Genomic DNA, 19,105 nt, shown 5'->3' with positions numbered 1-19,105 from the left:
TGCAAAACAATAAACATGAACTTATTTTCGACATTTCATTAAATGTGTGTGAATTTAAATGTGTAATCCAGATAGCACTGCAAAAAGTGTTGATAAACTTCTACACAACTGGTTTGATTAGCAATATTCCATATTTAGATGGCAATGTATAAATAATCAAGTCTGGACCAGACACTCCAGTGATTGACATAATGAGCCTTCACATCTGGGATATAACTTACATCAACCAAGTGGGCAGACAGATGAGCAAGATGATCCTATCTTGTTAGTCACCTCTTACAATGGCACCAACTGCTGAAGGCTGATTCTGATTAGTGTTGGGAATTGGTTAAAATCTCATAATTGATGATTGGTTCATTACCACCGATCAATCATCGAAAATAATTGGTTAGAGTCATTTATGAAATTTGTTAATGCACAAATAAATAAGGAAAAACACGTAGTTATTTTGGGGGTTTGGGCAAAATTTCACATCTTTAAAGGATATGACTAGTATGTTAGGAACAGAAATTTCTTGGTGTCTTTAAGATAAATTCAATCATGGCTTGGAACGAGCTTATAGTGCTTATGAAATGTAACAGACAAAACCAACCTTGTGAAAAATATTGTTGATGAAAACAAGTGTTCCAGAATTGTTTGTGTTCGATTATGAGAAAACATGATCGATTGCTTGGTCGTTTGGTCACTGCGACCAATCTTCGATTATTTCAATTAATCGGATCACCACTAATTCTGATCACAATCTTTACATTTGTACACTGTAACCAAAGGGTGGCTTAAAGGATAGAAACTTTGTTGCAGAGAGATATATGGTTCAGAAATAAGGCTAAGATAGGAAACATGATTATACTACACAAAAACACGACATTTATAATTATTAGAATTACTACAGACCAGACCAGACCCAAACAATTAGTTCTTCAGAGCAACTAACAATGGGAGAGAACTCTTCACAAATCAGAAACCAGAATATTCCACATTTCATTATTCAAAGACGTGTATTGCTATAACATCTCGTGGTTTGGGGGCAGAAACAATTACAATGAGGATGTTAATATGAATCATTACTGCCCTACAGAATACAAAAATGGTACTACTGTAAACTAAGTTTTCAATGAACAGGCTTATAATTAACTGATGGATAAAATGAACAGGTTTTTTGGCCCTTGCCTCTTGCTGTATATTTTAGTTGAAATGCATGTAACGAACTATGGTAATAATGAACTAGTGAGTGAGTGAGTTTAGTTTTATACCGCTTTTAGCAATATTCCAGCAATATCACGTTTGGGGACATCAGAAATGGGCTTCACACATTGTACCCTTGTGGGGAATCGAACCAGGGTCTTCGACATGATGAGCGAACGCTTTAACCACTAGGCTACCCCACTACCCCAAATAATGAACTAAAATTAGTGGTCCCTTTGAGTTCGTTATAACCATAGTTTACTGTATTCTATGGCATTTCGCTAACTTGATTGTCCATTTACTGTCACATGGAACTGATTCATGATAGTTAACTTTGAACACAGGCTATTGCAAACAAACTTTCCCCTTGCAAATGTGATCATTACCCCCATACTTTAACATTGACTTGAGGGGCGTGAGTTAATATTTAAATGAGGGGCGGTGGGGTAGCCTAATGGTTAAAGCGTTGGCTCGTCACGCCGAAGACCCGGGTTCGAATCCCCACATGAGCACAATGTGTGAAGCCCATTTCTGGCGTCCCCTGCCGTGATGTTGCTGGAATATTGCTGAAAGCGGCGTAAAACCAAACTCAGTCAGTCAGTCAGTAACATTGACTTGAGACGGTCTTAGCTCTAGGATCGCTGTGTCCATTGGCAATGGTAAAGATGTACAACATTCGACATATATTTACAACACTTTTGAAGCCATAATCTTGCAACATCATGGCACAGGCTTCACACTGTTACCAATGTCTGGAATTGGAACCCAGGCCATTTTCTATCACAATATAAAATTATATCGCTATATTTTTGCCATATTAGTCAGTCTAAGTAAACTTAGCCTCAGTATTATTCGTTACCCTACTATACTAAGGTCTAACAAAACCTTATGGAAGGTCGCGTCAGGTGACCTTTGAGCGACCTATGACCGCCCAATCAAACGCGAGACGGCCGAACGTATTTCACCAATCAGACACAGCCTCAAAACGGTCTTAGCACAAAGATGATCTTAACTCCCATGCTGTAACACAGCCTCAAAACGGTCTTAGCACAAAGATGATCTTAACTCCCATGCTGTAACACAGCCTCAAAACGGTCTTAGCACAAAGATGATCTTAACTCCCATGCTGTAACACAGCCTCAAAACGGTCTTAGCACAAAGATGATCTTAACTCCCATGCTGTAACACAGCCTCAAAACGGTCTTAGCACAAAGACGATCTTAACTCCCATGCTGTAACACAGACTCAAAACGGTCTTAGCACATAGATGATCTTAACTCCCATTTACACAGGATTATTGTCAATGTAAATGTCAGGATGTATGATCAAGGATATTAAAATATTACCATCCACATGATTTACCTCTCTTTATTCTATAACATATTTTTAGAAATAATAACTAAATCTAAACTGAAGAGTTACTAGTTTAAATTTGAGAATATCGAGATGGTGATTGTGATTAACAGTTACTCTAAAGATACATACACACCTGTTGGAAATTACAATCTAGCTTTTAAACTTTCTATTGCAATAAACATTTGGACATGCAGTTAATATTGCCTTATAATATTCTGGCACTTATCAGAGTGTTCAACACTATTATGATGTTGAATGTAATGCTTTGGACATCAGTGAACTTGAATAACAAGTCAAAAGTGAGCACACATCACATATCCCCGGTGAATTAATATCACAGCTTGTTTCACAATCAAATATGCTTGTTGTGGAGACGTGCAAAGGGGACTATTGGTTTGTGACGATGTATCATGGTAGACAGATTTGATTCACTGTTTGCAAATGGATTCCTGTCACTAGACAGATCCTTGCAGTGGAGTGAATGCTCAGGTTTCGTTGTGAGCACATCTAATTGTCTCAGTTCACTCAGTACCTTGTGTACATCGGCACCATAGTTTGGCAAGTGATGAAATCCCTTCCTCTGTTTCAGATTGCAAATGTCTTCAAAATTCCGCACAGACTGGGTAAGATGTGGGTACTCCTTGGAATGCTGAATGATACTCTCTTTGGTCTTGTGGCCGGAACATGCAATTTTGCAATTTTGAGTATAGTAGGGTAACGAATAATACTGAGTAGAGGAGTGTAACGAATAGTACTGAGACTAAGTTTACTTAGACTGCCATATTAGTTGGACTTAAGTTGTACATCATCAGCCTAACATAATTATATACTGAATGATCAAATTTGGCAAAGCAATGTGTGGAAAATGGTACTATTACATCATTGTAAAAAATGTTATAACCAATATATTTTCATGAAACACAAACAATAAACTCCATTCGCTTACATATACAGGCTAATTCAGACGTACAATGTACAGTATATACGTAGTTGCTATCTTACTGCACCCACAGCACAGCCTGATTTTGTTTAGTTTTTGGCAGCTACTGCATCTACTGCTCAACATAACACGGAGAACTGCTCATATAATCCAACCCTCAATTTCTGTACAACTATTTTTTGGGTTTCATCTTCTTGCTCTCTTGGCTGGTGGGCTCTTTTCTCGTCGACTTCGTGTTTCTCTAACTGGAGGTGCAGCCATGGATCTTGTTTCTCTTTGAGTAGGTTGTGGAGGTGGTGATGCATTTCGCTGTCGTCTCGTTTCCCTTACAATTGGTGACGGTGGAGATGGCGGCCTCTGACCCCTTCTTTCCATCCTCGTGAGCGGAGGGGAGGGTGGCCCTGGGGACAGAGTTGGGGGACTTCTGCCTCGTCTCCCACGCCCAATACCTTCCATAATAGGTGGGGGACTAGGCGATCTCTTCGCACGATGACCACGACCTATGCCCTCTGGAGGTGAAGGACTTCTCACTCTCCGAGGTCGTCCTACTCCTGCACCAGGAACAGGAGGACTTGCTCCCCTTCGTCCTCGGCCCATTGGTTCAGGAGGTTGAAGTGGGCTTCTTGTATGGCGTCCCCGGGTGATCATTTCTGTGGGCGAGGGAGCATGTCTTCTTGTTCGTGGTCCAGTATACTCAGAACTGGACAGTCGAGTGCGTCTCATCTCTGGTGGTGATGGAGGTCCGTGGAGATCTGGAGGTGATTCCTCCAGAGGTGAAGGCGGACGTCTCCCCGGTGATGGAGGTTGGTGACGTAGATCTGGAGGCGTTTCGGGTGATGGAGGCCTCCTTGGTGGTGATGATGGAGGACGTCTGACATCTGAAGGTGACCCCGGTCGTCTGCCAGGCATTGGCGGAGATGGTGGTCTTCTACCAGGCAAAGGAGGAGATGGTGGCCGGCGGCCAGGTGATGATTGCTGGCGTCGAACATCAGGGGATGGTGGTGATTGGGGTCGCCTGCCAGGTGAGTGTCTAAGATCAGGAGGTGATGGAGGACGTCGTCTGGGCTGCATATGTGGTGAAGGGGGACGTCGATGATCAGGTGGGGATGCAGGGCGTCGAGACTGTCTTCGAATACCTGGCGGCGATTCTGGTGAAGGTGATCTGTATATATCTGGCGGCGATGGTGGCTGCTCCATCAGGTCGTCAGGAGATATGGGTCTTCTACCACGTGTCATACGAGGCTCAAGAGGAGATGGAGGCCGCCTCATTTCAGGACTAGAACCTCTCCTTATCATCATTGGTGATGCATGTCTCATATCTGGTGAAGGGGGCGATGGAAGATGACGCATAGGAGAGCCTCTCATTCTCATATCTGGAGACCCAGGTCGCTTCAGAGGAGATGCAGATCCTTCCCTGAACTGTGCTGGACGGCCCATATCATCCCACCCACGTCCTGGAGATGCCCCAGGTCTTCCGAAGCCCTCTGATCCACTGCTGTAGGAGCCTAGTGGGGAACGTGAGCGTGGAGGAGACCTGCTCTCCATGGCACCTCGAGGAGATCGGTGAGACTGCCACTCACGGAAGTACTGAGGGGAGTTTTTGGCTATGGCCCTGGAAAGGAGACACATAGAGAATGCATCAGGTGTTAAATCATAAACATCAAAGTAATTAAAGACGATTAAAACAATTCTCATACCAACTAATGAGTGAGTTCAGTTTTATGCCACTTTTAGAAATATTCCAGCAATATCACAGTGGGGAACACCAGAAATGGGCTTCAAACATTGTACCCATGTGGGGAATCAAACCCCGGGCCTTCGGCATGACGAGCGAACGCTTTAACCACTAGGCTACCCCAACCGCCCAAATACCAAATAATGTCACATTCTTATTCTAACAAATCTGTAGCATGCATAAAGATGATATACCAGTGTTAAACGTATGAGGAAATTAACAGATCTGGGCCTCTTGCTTTTCAAAGGACATTTTTACAAGTCTCAAATCTAACTCTTGAACTGAATTGCTGCATATCAATACACATTAAACAATTGGAAACTTGACTAACAACTTCAAATTCATTTTGTACGTGACATACAGGGGAGTCACTTACTTTGTACATAAATTACTTTGTACATAAATTTTAGGGGGGTCATTCACATTGTACATGCTTCTCCATAAAAATCATCATCACACCCCCTAGCCATAATTATGAAGGGTCCCTAACTCCAATTACTGCTATTGTTTAATGCTGCTGTCAGTAATATTAGATGCTGTATAAAAATGTCTAGACCCAAAAATATATCAATTGATACTGTGAGGAACCATCACTTTTTGTTCAAAAGTAGTTAGAGTGAGTGAGTGAGTTGAGTTTTACGCCGCACTCAGCAATATTCCAGCTATATGGCGGCGGTCTGTTAATAATCGAGTCTGGACCAGACAATCCAGTGATCAACAGCATGAGCATCGATCTGCGTAATTGGGAACCGATGACATGTGTCAACCATGTCAGCGAGCCTGACCACCCGATCCCATTAGTCGCCTTTTACGACAAGCAGTCGCCTTTTATGACAAGAATGGGTTGCTGAAGACCTATTCTACCCCGGATCTTCACGGGTTAAAAAGTAGTTAGAACTATTATTGGATTTTAATGTGATTTTTCTGTGGTTAGATACCAAGTTAAGGCACCTAGTCATGAAGCCAAATGAATATCTCAAAAACACAAAACTTACAACTGTCTTGAACGTCTCTCTGCTTCTCCAAAGAACATGTGTCCTTTCCTCAACCTGTTGTCCATAGGTCTCATGTCCATAGGTCTCATGTCCATAGGTCTCATGTCCATAGGCCTCATGTCCATAGGTCTCATGTCCATCTGCCTAGTCCTTCTCTCAGCTTCACCAAAGTCCACATCAGCAAGTCTAGCCCTCCGCAGCCTCTTCTCTGCTTCACCAAAGTCAACTCGGTCGATTGGAGTCTTTGCACATGGACGTTTATCCTCTTCCTCTACTATCTCACCAAAATCAGATTCCGAGCTGATGTCTGAACATGACTGAAGAGCTCCTGCTCTCTCTTTGGACTGGCTTCTGCGTCTCTTTCTGTCTTTAGGAGAAACAGACCTTGACCTTGAAACTGACCTTGATCTTGATCTTGATATTGACCTTGATCTAGATCTAGATCTAGATTTTGATACCGACCTTGACCGTGATCTATGAGAAGTGCTGGAACTGCTTCTACTTCTACTTCTGCTTCGAGTGCGAGACTTCTTCCGACCTCCCCGTCTGATAATTCTCCCAAATTCATCAGTTTCCTCCTCTTCACTTGAACTACCAGACCGGCTGCTCTTGGAGCTGTCTCGTCTGCGTCTGCATCTGCGATGGCGTCTGCTGTCTGAGCTGCCTGATCTGCTGGAGGAATCAGAGCTGTGCTTCTTCCTCCGTCTTGACCGCTCCGAGTCTGAATCTGAGTCCGACTCACTCCTTCTCCTTCTTCTTCTTCGTCGGCCAGGTTTACTTGACCTTGAACTTGCCTTTGTTTCCTGGGGCATCTCAACTTTGACTATTTCAACAGCTGGGGACTCGGTGTCTCGTGTACCCCTCTCTGCTTCATCTGCTGTTGACTTTGAAACGGGAGGGTCGACCTTTTTCACTGCTTCTGTAACACCAGGCGAGCTCCTTTGTCGACTGAAATGACAAAAATCAGCATATATAAGTGATTAATGGGGACATTTGCAATAGCATTGTAATTATTGTTGTTCATTAAATTATTTATTGGACAATGAAAACAATGCACATTTTCATAGCTGAACACTAAAAGCTTTGCCTGCTCTCAAAAGCTACATAACAAAAGAGCAAAACAAAATTCTAATAATTTTGCTTCCTGAGATTGAGAAGGCTTACTCACTAGTAACTACTTGGATGAAAATGTGAGAAAGAGGGAGTTCTATGTCTTTCTTAAGAATAGTGTGCACAAATATTGCTGTGATCTTCTTAGGTGTGATCTAGTTTTCATGTGAACAACATTCAGTATCACAGCTGGAGACACAAGAAATGGGCTACACACTTTGTACCCATGTGGGGAATTGAACACAGGCCTTCAGCATGATGACTGACTGACTGACTGACTGTGAGTTTGGTTTTACGCCGCTTTTAGCAATATTCCAGCAACATCACGGCGGGGGACACCAGAAATGGGCTTCACACATTGTACCCATGTGGGGATTCGAACCTGGGTCTTCGGTGTGACGAGCCAACGCTTTAACCACTAGGCTACCCCACCGCCCTCAGCGTGATGAGGCAATGATTCCACCACAAGGCTACTCCACCGCACCGGAGAACCCAAGAGGCAAGAATACAATAAGTATAATCAATACTGCGCCAACCAAGCTAAGTCCACCTACCCACTACGTAGACCCCTGACTGGCGTATCTAGAGAGTCCTTGGCGACAGGTGGGGTCAAAGGTCTGCGGTGACTGATTCTGGGCTTGTAAAGGTCATCAGTGCTGTATCTCTGACTAGATTTGTTCTTGCCATCTGCATCTGGGGATTTGCCTCTGTGGAAAGAATGCAGGATCAGATGTTGTGTAAAGTTTCATAAATGGTTTATCCTTGATATATACTGAACATCATTGAAAACGCACCAGTCTAAAATTGTCCATATTTTCATCAAGATGGATTTCAGCATGACAATGATCAATGAATATAACTAAAATGAAGTCGAAGGGCATGTCCAGTTGAAAAAATGCTTTAGAAACAAATTCCTGTCCACAGTATGACTCTTAATTCCAAAATGCATCAACATGCAGCCACGCCATGAAAAAAGCGCGAATTTCATTTCATTCTGAAATCATACTGACTGTGACATTAAAAGCGGATGTATGAGAACCGATTCTCATTGCTTCACTAACGATTGTGTAACGAGGACAGAGATGCCGAGGTTAACACCTCACGAAAGAGAATGTGCACTAGGCATGATTCAGGTTGGCACCAGCAGCAGGGATATTGCTTGACAACTTGGACTTGGCCACTCCACCATCGTTAGGCTTCATAGACGACATCAGTAGACAGACAGCACCCGTGACCTTCCATGACCTTGGCAACAACGTGTTACGACGCTCCATCAGGATCGCCATATTGTCCTTGTCCAGATCAGTGATTGAACACTGCCGACTGCCAGGACTGCAGCACTTGTTCAAGGTTGACGTGGGGGTCATCAGCGCTGACTCCATGCGACGCTGTCTATACGCTACTGGGCTCCATGCTCGACATCCTTAAGTTGGACCGATTGTGACTGACAGACACAGTAATGAGCTGATACAAAGGGCAACAATGGCATGGTGGGTATTTTCAACTTCATCTCACGTAATGCTGGCGGCTGATTAAGTGTTTGGCGTAGACGTGGTGAACGTTATGCTGATGAGTGTGTGGTTCAGACAGACCTTTGGGTGGTGGGAGTGTCATGGTCTAGGGTGGAATAAATTACAATCACAGGACTGCCTTCATGTCTGTCAAGGGAGAGTTAATGCCCTTTATTACCGTGAGCAGATTCTTCAGAATCACATCGTATCTGTCTTCAATCACCACCAAGATGTCCATACTTTTCAACAGGACAAGGCACGGGCACACACAACAAGACTTTCCATGCAGTATCTGGCCCAGCAACACATCCAGGTTATTCATTGGCCAGCACAGTCACCAGATGTATCCCCCATGGAGCACCTGTGGCACGAAATTGGTCAAAGTCTTTCGCGGTGACAACAGATGCGAAACATCCGGGAACTTGAGGCTGCACTACGGCAGAAGTGGAATGCCATCCTCAAGAACTCTATTCGGACGCCTATTGACTCAATGAGGAGACGTTGAACTGCATGTGTCAATGACTTTTCGATTTGACCTCACGTGTGTTTGATCCTTTCTGACTGTGGAACATTTCAATGAATGAGTGTCTTTTCTGTGTTGTTGTTTTTGTCAGTCGTCCATCTGTTATTATCCACTCAAACAATATCAATTCCTTACACGTGCTTTTAATAATCTGAACTTTTATAAGTGGTGCGTTTTCAATGATGTTCAGTATATTTTATGTGAGACATCAACTTTACCATAAACACTATCACAGTGAGTTTTGTTTTGTTTGTTTATTGTTTTATGCTACCCTCAGCAATATAAGATGACAGTCTGTAAATAGTCAAGTCTGGACCAGACAAACCAGTGATTTACATCATGAGCCTTGATTTATGCATATGATGATCTGCATCAACCAAGTCAGCAAGCCTGACCACCTGATCCCATTAGTCGTAATTTGCTTGGTGTCAAATACCATGATCATGACATGACAATCCAGTAACAGATAACAGAGTAATGAGATAAGTCATGACATGACAATCCAGTAACATGAAAATCCAGTAACAGATAACAGTCATGACATGACAATCCAGTAACAGATAACAGTCATGACATGACCATCCAGTAACAGATAACAGACATCGCGGAGTCATGACATGACATGACCATCCAGTAACAGATAACAGTCATGAAGACATGACAATCCAGTAACAGATAACAGTCATGACATGACAATCCAGTAACAGATAACAGTCATGACATGACAATCCAGTAACAGATAACAGTCATGACATGACAATCCAGTCGTCGATATAATGAGCAATGATCCGACAAGGACATGGTACCAACCAAGTCACAAAGCATAACAATCAGATTCATTTGGTCAGCAAAAGGCGCTGGGAACCAATTCTAAACTAGAATCCCCACGGCTTCATGAAATTCTGGTTAATACTAACCTCCCTGAGTCCTTTCTCCCTCTCCGTACTGGCACATCATCACTGGGACTCACTGTCCTCTGTGACCGCCGCATGGGTGTCTGTCCTGACTGGCTGCTCTCCCCTGATATGTTCCTTTTTCTTCTCGGAGCCGCCTTCTCCGAATCCGTCCGTGACGATGTATCAGATATATCACTGTATGGAGAAGCAGGTCTTTCCCTGCCACTCGTGTCATTACTTTTACTGTCATCACTCAACCTGCTACGGGACCTCGTGATGTGCACCGACTGACCCACAGTCAGGGTAGTGCTAGCTATGGGGATTTCTACTATGGGGATAGGCTGTTCTGGTAAGGGAATATTGCTAACGCTGTCCAGATTAAACTGTTCATCTTGGGTCGGAGTTGCTGGTGAGCCTGCCTTCACTTCCATCTCCTCAGGAATAACATACTCGGATGTGTCAATCTCAATTGTCTCCTCGATGACGTCAGTTACGATTTCTTCGGTGTAGCTCTGACTACTGAAAGGCTGTTTCTTTTCTGTGAAAATTGTCTCGAACTCCTCCGAGGTGTACCGTGTGTTGCGTTTGCGTTGTCGTCGGAGAGCTAGTTTCTTCTCCATGACCTTCTGCTGCATCAGTTGTTCCTTCAACTGCTTCTTGGTTCTTCTCCGTGGTTGAGCCTTCTTCTCCGTTTTCGCTTCTTCTTCGTCTTGAGATGTCGTTGAGGTGATGGATGTCATTGATGTGTTCAATTCTTCTTCTGTTTTGTTCACTGAAAATTGAGCATAAAAGTTCATTAGATCACTACAACTGTGGTAATTTGAAATTAAAATCAGTACTTAAATTTGTAATGCAGGGCTTGAATTAAGGACTTGATTTAATTTCCACTAAAGTGCAAGTTGTCATGAATTTGCATTTGACCTTCTTCCTTAAATGATAGGTGAGGTGAAATTGGGTTTAACGTCGTGCTTGAGAATATTTCGCTCATATGACGATGTGCATGCGTGTGTATGTGTATGTGCGGCTGATTGTACTAGCCCAGACTTAAGCTGGTTTTATAGTGCTAGCCCACTGAGATACCATGCCGCAGTGAAGCATGAATACCCCACTCAGACACATTATACTGACTCCGAGCCGACCAGTCCTTGTTGTACCCATTAATGCCGAGTGCCAGGCACTATCAATGATAGACAAGCAATGGTTGCTGAGATTAATTCTAACCCAGATCTCCAGGGGTCATGGATGTTTGTAATCAAGAAGGTAACTCCAAGGTCCCTTAAGTTGTAGATATTACGAATAGGCATGGGTACAAAGCAAGAACCGTAATAGTCAGGTGACATACATACCTGATTCTTCTGTTTTTTCCTCAATTGATGACTCAGCCTTAGCTTCTTTAGCCTTCCTCCTTTCTTCTTTCAATCTTGCTTTTTCTTCCTCTCGATCTTTCCGTTTTGCCTCTAGCTCAGCACGGCGTTGCAACCTCTTCAGATAACGCTCCTCCTTCTCCTTGGCCTAGAAGCAAGGTTCAGGTCAAATCACATCCAGGTCACGTAAGGTCAATTTAGAACAGCAACATTTGAACAATCAGGGTGTCACAGGACACTGTAATAAACTGAAATCGCAACGATGGGGAATATAAATAACAAAAACAATTTAGCTCTTGATCCACAAAGGAAAAGCCAACTTACAATTCTTGCTTTCCTCTCCTCCCTTGTCTCATCATCTTCACTGTCGCTGAGGTTGTAGGTCAAGGCCAGAAGTTTGCGGGGTTTGACTGGTGTTGATGTCGAGTCAGCACTACTGGTCACGACTTCAGGAACTGCTGGGGGTTTCGGCAGACTGGGCTTCTTTTCCGGACTTCCTTTCTCACTCTCAGCTACAAGTGAATAAATGTCAGCCTCTGTTAAGTCAGGAGGTCTTTATCAAGGTCATCTGCTTATTTCATTACACTTATTTATACGTTCAGGTATGGACTTTGACTTACACAAACACGGTCCAGGGAACCCAATATAATACAGTTCATGGATCCTTACAGAAAATATTAGAGCCACACAAAGGTGTGAATGGGTGCACCTTCTTTTAACACTTTTCATCCAACCACACTGCCACAAAAGAAACCTATTTTTCAAGGCATTTTTCTGTGCACAATTTCAAAGGTGAGGTGAGGTGAAATTGGGTTTAATGTCGTGCTTGAGAATATTTCGCTCATATGACGACGTGCATGCGTGTGTATGTGCGGCTGCTTGTACTAGCCCAGACTTAAGCTGGTTTTATAGTGCTAGCCCACTGAGATACCATGCCGCAGTGAAGCATGAATACCCCACTCAGACACATTATACTGACTCCGAGCCGACCAGTCCTTGTTGTACCTATTAATGCCGAGCGCCAAGCAGGGACCAACAAGTACCATATTTTAACGTCTTTTGGTATGACGCGGTAGGGGATCGAACCCGCGACCTTTCGCTCTTCGGGCGGACACTCTAACCACTACACCACGGAGGCGGTCCAATTTCAAAGACCCACCATGAGAAATCCCTGGCCTTTGAATGTGTTTAGCAAGAATGCATTCACAACTGAATTCTCTGTGATACAAGAAATGAAAAATCTTAAAAAGTGAGACAAGAATCTGAACTGAATCCTCCTCACCTTCCGTTTCCTTCTCAGTCTCGAGTTCTTCCGTTCCTTCCAACTCTTCATCACTCTCAGACAACAGTTCCAGCATCTCATCCTCGAATGACGACAGGTCGCTGGTGTGGATAGAACTGACAGTTACATCCGACATCTCGTCCTCATCCTTCACAGTCCAGGCAAACTTGTATGGCCGTTTGGTCTCCGTGGTTTCCGGTTCCTTCTTCTCAGTGTCCGGTAGTTTAATATCTTTTGGTGCTGGAACATCCGGTAGAGGGATTTCTTCCAAACTTGGTTCCACGTTGATCGTTTCCTTCTCAACAGCTTCCTTCTTCACCTCAGTTTTAATCTTGGGTTCTGTGGGTGGGGGTGGAGGTGTAAATGGCTCCTTTTTAATTGGCTCGGCTGGTTTGACCTCTGGTTTGGATTCTTTTGTAGCATAACTGCTAACATTAGCCAGGAGATTCAATGCCCCGACTGGGGGCGTGGCGGTGGGGACAGCCCCTGGGGTAGGGGGTGTGGCAATAACAGGGGGGCCAGGAGTTCCTGGGGGAGCTGGGGTGTTTGGAGTTGCATATCCTGGAGTGATGGGGCCATGTCTACAGTGCCTGGGGGTGGGGTGTCTTGCTGCCCGGTTTGGAAGCATGTTAGGAGGGGGCACAGAGACATCAGGCAGGGGGGAGGGTGGGTGGAGGGATGTTGGTTGGTGGAAGGGTAGTTGTTGGTGGGGGATGTTTGTGGGCGGGGGAATGAAAGGTGCAGCTTTAGCTGCCCCCTGGGAGTGCTGTGGCACCAGGGAGGGGTGGGGGTGGGACATTTAAAGGGGGTAGCTGGTTGAACATGTTGACTCCCGGAGGCCACCCTGGCATGAATGGGAAGGGCTGGTGCATCATCATGAAGGGGGAGGAGGAGAATGGCACTGGGGGAGGGTTGTTGACATTGGGTGGGGAGAAGGGGGTCTGTCCACTCCAGCCACCATCTGGGGGGTAGGTCGGAGTGAATCCTCCCATCATGACATTATACTCAGGAGAAGAGAAACCTGCAGAAAGAAAAGATGAGACCCAAAATACAAAGAATGCAATGAAATAGACCAAAGGGAGGTAACTGGAGAAATAATATAGTTGAACATAAGACATGTTTTTTAAATCATGAGCTGAAGTATAATGGTTGGTTGGTTTGTTGTTTAACACCGCACTCAGCAATATACCAGCTATATGGCCTCGGTCTGCAAACAATTGAGTCTGGACCAGACAATCCAGTGATCAACGGCATGACCATCAATCTACGCATTTGGTATACGATGATCTTCACATTCAGCTACACCAAAGTTATCTGACAAAATTTACTTGCATACTCAGAATGGCCAGTGAATTCTTGGCTCAGAATTAATGGTGAGGTGAGGTGAGGTGAGGTGAAATTGGGTTTAATGTCGTACTTGAGAATATTTCGCTCATATGACGACGTGCATGCGTGTGTATGTGGATGTGCAGCTGCTTGTACTAGCCCTGACTTAAGCTGGTTTTATAGTGCTAGCCCACTGAGATACCACGCCGCAGTGAAGCATGAATACACCACTCAGACACATTATACTGACTCCGAGCCGACCAGTCGGGGATCGAACCTGCGGCCTTCCGCTCTCTCCGGGCGGACGCTCTAACCACTACACCACGGAGGCGGTCACAATTAATGGTAATAACAATAGCATTCACAATATCTACCCCGGAATCCTCACAGCATTAACTATTACCTGGTGTGGCAGGCGATGATCCAACCTGTTGCTGTTGCTGTTGAGCCTGTTGCTGTGCTGCTTGATGTTGGAGCTGTTGTTGCAATTTTCGTCGCTGTTGTCTCTCTTGATATTCCTTTGGATCAATGCCAAGGTGCTTACATACTGCCTCATCAATCTTAGGTTTAATCACCTGGAATATTTTGGGGTTCACCACCTGTTCGATGATTCTTTCCACACCATTGTTCAACATTCCAGATCTGAAGAATAGTTTGTGAGAACAGAATGAGTGAGGCATGCATAACTTTGTGGGTGAGTAATTATTCTGTGAGCCAGTCATGTTCAGCAATATTCCAGCCATATTTTAGTGGAAGACACAAAGAATATCCTCACATTACTTCCATTCAGAGAAGATTGAGTGAGTGAGTTTATATTTATGCCGATTTTAGCAATATTCCAGCAATATCATGTCGGGGGACACCAGAAATGGGCTTCACATATTGTACCCATGTATTAAATCGAACCCGGGTCTTCGGCGTAACGAGCAAACGCTATAACCACTAGACCACCCCACTGCCCCATATTCAGAAAAGAACCTGGATCTTCGACAAATCAAGCTGACACTCACTCTAGACTTTCTTGCACTTCAGTGACAAGATGAGGTACTGAGGACCTTTTGAACTCTGGAATTTCCACAGTGCAAGTCAAAAAGCCCACTAGAAAACTGCCTCTGAAAGTGTCGTGTCCTGATAAGGGGAGGCAACTATCTGATAACTATACCCATGAAAGATAACTAATATTGCCAAACATACAATACCAGATCAAAATTGTGACAAATATAGAACACAACATAAATTGTGTCACTTGAAATTCTGCCTAGAAATTTCTGTAGATTAGACTATGTTTACACAAGTTAGGATGTAAACTCTGCTTCCACCAACATAAGATTTGACTTTCCTCTTTGACCAAAACATGCAATGAAAAACTTCAAGTAACCCTGTCTGTAGTTATTCAGAAAGACATTTTTGGATTAAGGCAAATTATACTGTTAATAGGAATTGAACAACCTTTCAAGCTATATAGTCCATATCAATAAAATCATTAATAATACTTGATAAAAAAATTAAATTATAATAGCCAAATTAGGTTTGATTTCATAGAGCTCTCACTGATCTATCTGTTTCTTGAGACTCTCCCTCAGTTGCTTCTTGCTGAGGCTCGGACTCCATATTGTTGTCGACAGGAACCTCCCAACGTACGCTTCCACTCTCTGTTTGAGATTAGTATAGGCAGGCTGAAAAATGAAAACAAATATTTCTTGAGAACATGTTTACTTTCTTTGTTGTTTAACGCCGCACCTAGCAATCTGTAAATAATTGAGTCAGGAAAACACAATCCAGTGATCAACAGCATGAGCATTGATCTATGCAATAGAGACACAATGACATGTGTCAACCAAGTCAGCGGGCCTGACCACCCGATCCAGTTACTCGCCTCTTACGACAAGCATGGGTTGCTGAAGACCAATTCTAACCAGGATCTTCACAGGTAACTTTGCGGTAGTACAATATATCTACAATATATGTACAATAACTGGTATCAAACGTGTGTGATCAAATTTCAGGTCTGTGATTGGCAAATCTGTAGTGATAACCTGAGGTCATATAATATGATGTACTATTTTCCTGATTGCAATTTATTGATAAAAACTTAGTCCTATTTTGGTCAAACTCACGTCTGAGTCACAATGTAATGGTTGTGGAGCGTTAAAATATGTTCCTAGAACTTGTCTAGTTTAATTAGTTTTCATATCTTGTGAATGATAATAAAGTTCACTGAATCTCACACTGGCGAAAACCTGCATCACAATTGCAGGAAACTACACATTTTGCACTTTGTATATAAAATCAAAATATACCTCGCATGAGTCACAAAGAGGTATATCACATGGTATGTTTTGCACCAAATAGATGGTGTATCGCTACAGGTCTTTTTGAGAGACAATTGCAATCTCATTATCTACATTGAGTTTTAGTCATTATGATTCTAATGAATAGAGACCATATCACTAATAGTACTTGAGAATATATTTGTTTGCTTTTAATATGAGAGATATGACCATTGTCAATGCTGGGGCACAATGCAATTTTTCAGTAATGTTCAAACATTACTTTTTTGCATTATATGTACAGGATACATGTTATTTGAGACCACTCGCCCCTACCATGATTAGTAGACAGAGTAATCATGTTAATACATTTAACTAGGTGTAAACATTATGCTAAGCGGTCACTCAGATCAAAACATCATGCCAATAGATTAGCCACACAAGTGCTTATGCTTGAACATGAAAATTGTATGAAGCCCATTTGTAATGCAAAATGCCTCATACCTACTGGATCATGCAGCTATGAATGAACTGATCTTATAAATTGTGTTATGCATTTGTTTGAATGAATTAACTTTTAATAAGTTTGATTACATTGACTTAACTAATTTAGACGGTTCATTCAAAATCAAACATTAAGGCCTTTACCTGTTGTATTCAAATCGCCATGTTTACCATAACCATGTAGACCACACCTGACCACACCTGGCCACACTCGTTATGATATTCACCAATGTTTCTATTTCATATGCATATCATTTCTTGATGTTTTGGAGGGGATTTTGATCATTGCAGTGTCATATATTTTCATTCTTGTATGTCAATGCATTTCAAAAACATAATCATATCGATATATCGACTGTATCTTCTTAAATGACTTTTGTTGATGTTTTGAAGTATCTGTGATCATTGTTGGACCACATTTTAATTCTTGTATTTCTCATATTGCTAACCCAAAGCTCACAAATAAACCCAAGAATCGTAAAAGTGTGCCTAACCCTAATAGATCATAGTGTTTATGATAATCAGAAAGTGGTACCTAATACGATTATGCTGAGTGGTTGATAGGAGGAGCTGACACCATATATGGTCTCTGGGAAGAGGGATCCAAGACTTTAGGTGAGGTGAGGTGAAATTGGGTTTTACGTTGTGCTTGAGAATATTTCACTCATATGACGACGTGCATGCATGTGTATGTGTATGTGCGGCTGCTTGTACTAGCCCAGACTTAAGCTGGTTTTATAGTGCTAGCCCACTAAGATACCATGCCGCAGTGAAGCATGAATACCCCACTCAGACACATTATACTGACTCCGAGCCAACCAGTCCTTGTTGTACCCATTAATGCCGAGCGCCAGTCAGGGACCAACAAGTACCATATTTTAACGTCTTTTTGGTATGACGCGGTCGGGGATCAAACCCGCGACCCTCCGCTCTCTGGGCGGACGCTCTAACCACTACACCACGGAGGCGGTCCACAATTTTAGGAGGCAACAGTGAAGTTTAGACTACCGACTCTGGATCTAGCTTCATGGAGTATTCCGATCAAGTAACCGATTACGGTCATGTAAACTACCCATACTCTAGCACACCTATCCCTAACACTAAGCCTAAGGATCAAAGACACAAAGATTGCGTAGCAGGAGGCACACTTGGCAGCCTGAACCAAATACCATGAATAGCAATATAAGCTCAAGTGCAATGTTGAACTTAGATGTCATACTCTATGGCATCAGTGACAATACACAAAACGCAACAAAACATACTTTGGTATCGACGTCTGCTAAACATTGCTTTCTGAATTCATCAAACAAGCCCTGCGATTTGATGTTGCTGACAATTTCCTGAACGACCGGTGACGGTGTTTCCGATGCATCAGGTTCTGTCGCTGCACTCATCCTAGACAATTACACAACAGATTTGAGTCTGTCGTACGGTTAGGAAAATTGATATTTGTAAACACACAAAGCGTGTGAAGCTTCGTCCGCCATTTTTCGCTGTAATCGAAGGGAGGTAACTCTACTTTATCGTTTACTAATGAATACCACATGTATGTTTCCCATTTCAAATGCATCCACATAATAAAATGATTCCCGACCAGAAAGAGACACTGATTAAACACGGAAGTCATAACTAATAAGGGGTTATGTCACACATACCCTTTAAAATTGTTTACATAAATTTAAAAACTAAAACATTCTAAAACGTTAAGTGTGTAAAATAAAGCTTAATACACAAGACACAATTTTCAAGTCTTGATCAAGATGTAATTCTGGATACGTGGTAAAAAATGTCTACTGGTAGTTAGGTTAATATACACTATAAAATTTGACACAGCAAACTAACAAAGTTGTCTTTGAAAGTCTTGAATCAAACTTGCTGGGCCTGCCAACTGGCCAAAAACATGCAAGTCTTGATTCTTTAATGGGGATCGAACTACAGTCTCGGATCAATCCGCAGTTGATGACAATTAAAATACAGAATGAAACATCATACTAATTACAACTAATGATAATCAGCAACCCACACTCGTCGAAAGAGGCGAATGATGGGATATGGCGTTGTCATGCCCCCTGACTTGGTTGACACGTCATCGTATCCCATTTTGTAGA

The 19,105-nt window shown here is 42.9% G+C and overlaps 1 protein-coding gene across 1 annotated transcript; it reads right to left on the bottom strand.

Annotated features, from left to right (window-relative positions):
• Window positions 1–2,932: 2,932 nt before the first annotated feature.
• LOC124267358 (serine/arginine repetitive matrix protein 2-like) lies at window positions 2,933–18,485 on the bottom strand. The gene is given in 11 exon segments (XM_046702270.1): window positions 2,933–5,093; window positions 6,212–7,159; window positions 7,876–8,028; window positions 10,273–11,023; window positions 11,598–11,763; window positions 11,940–12,127; window positions 12,898–13,690; window positions 13,692–13,918; window positions 14,627–14,865; window positions 15,775–15,899; window positions 18,260–18,485. Coding segments are annotated over 11 exon segments (5,148 nt in total). The 5' UTR covers window positions 18,392–18,485; the 3' UTR covers window positions 2,933–3,667.
• Window positions 18,486–19,105: the final 620 nt, after the last annotated feature.

The sequence above is a fragment of the Haliotis rubra genome, unplaced genomic scaffold (assembly GCF_003918875.1).
Source record: "Haliotis rubra isolate DU_JTF1 unplaced genomic scaffold, ASM391887v1 Scf1306, whole genome shotgun sequence".
Lineage (NCBI taxonomy): Eukaryota > Metazoa > Mollusca > Gastropoda > Lepetellida > Haliotidae > Haliotis > Haliotis rubra.
This window is presented reverse-complemented; position numbering and strand designations above follow the sequence as displayed.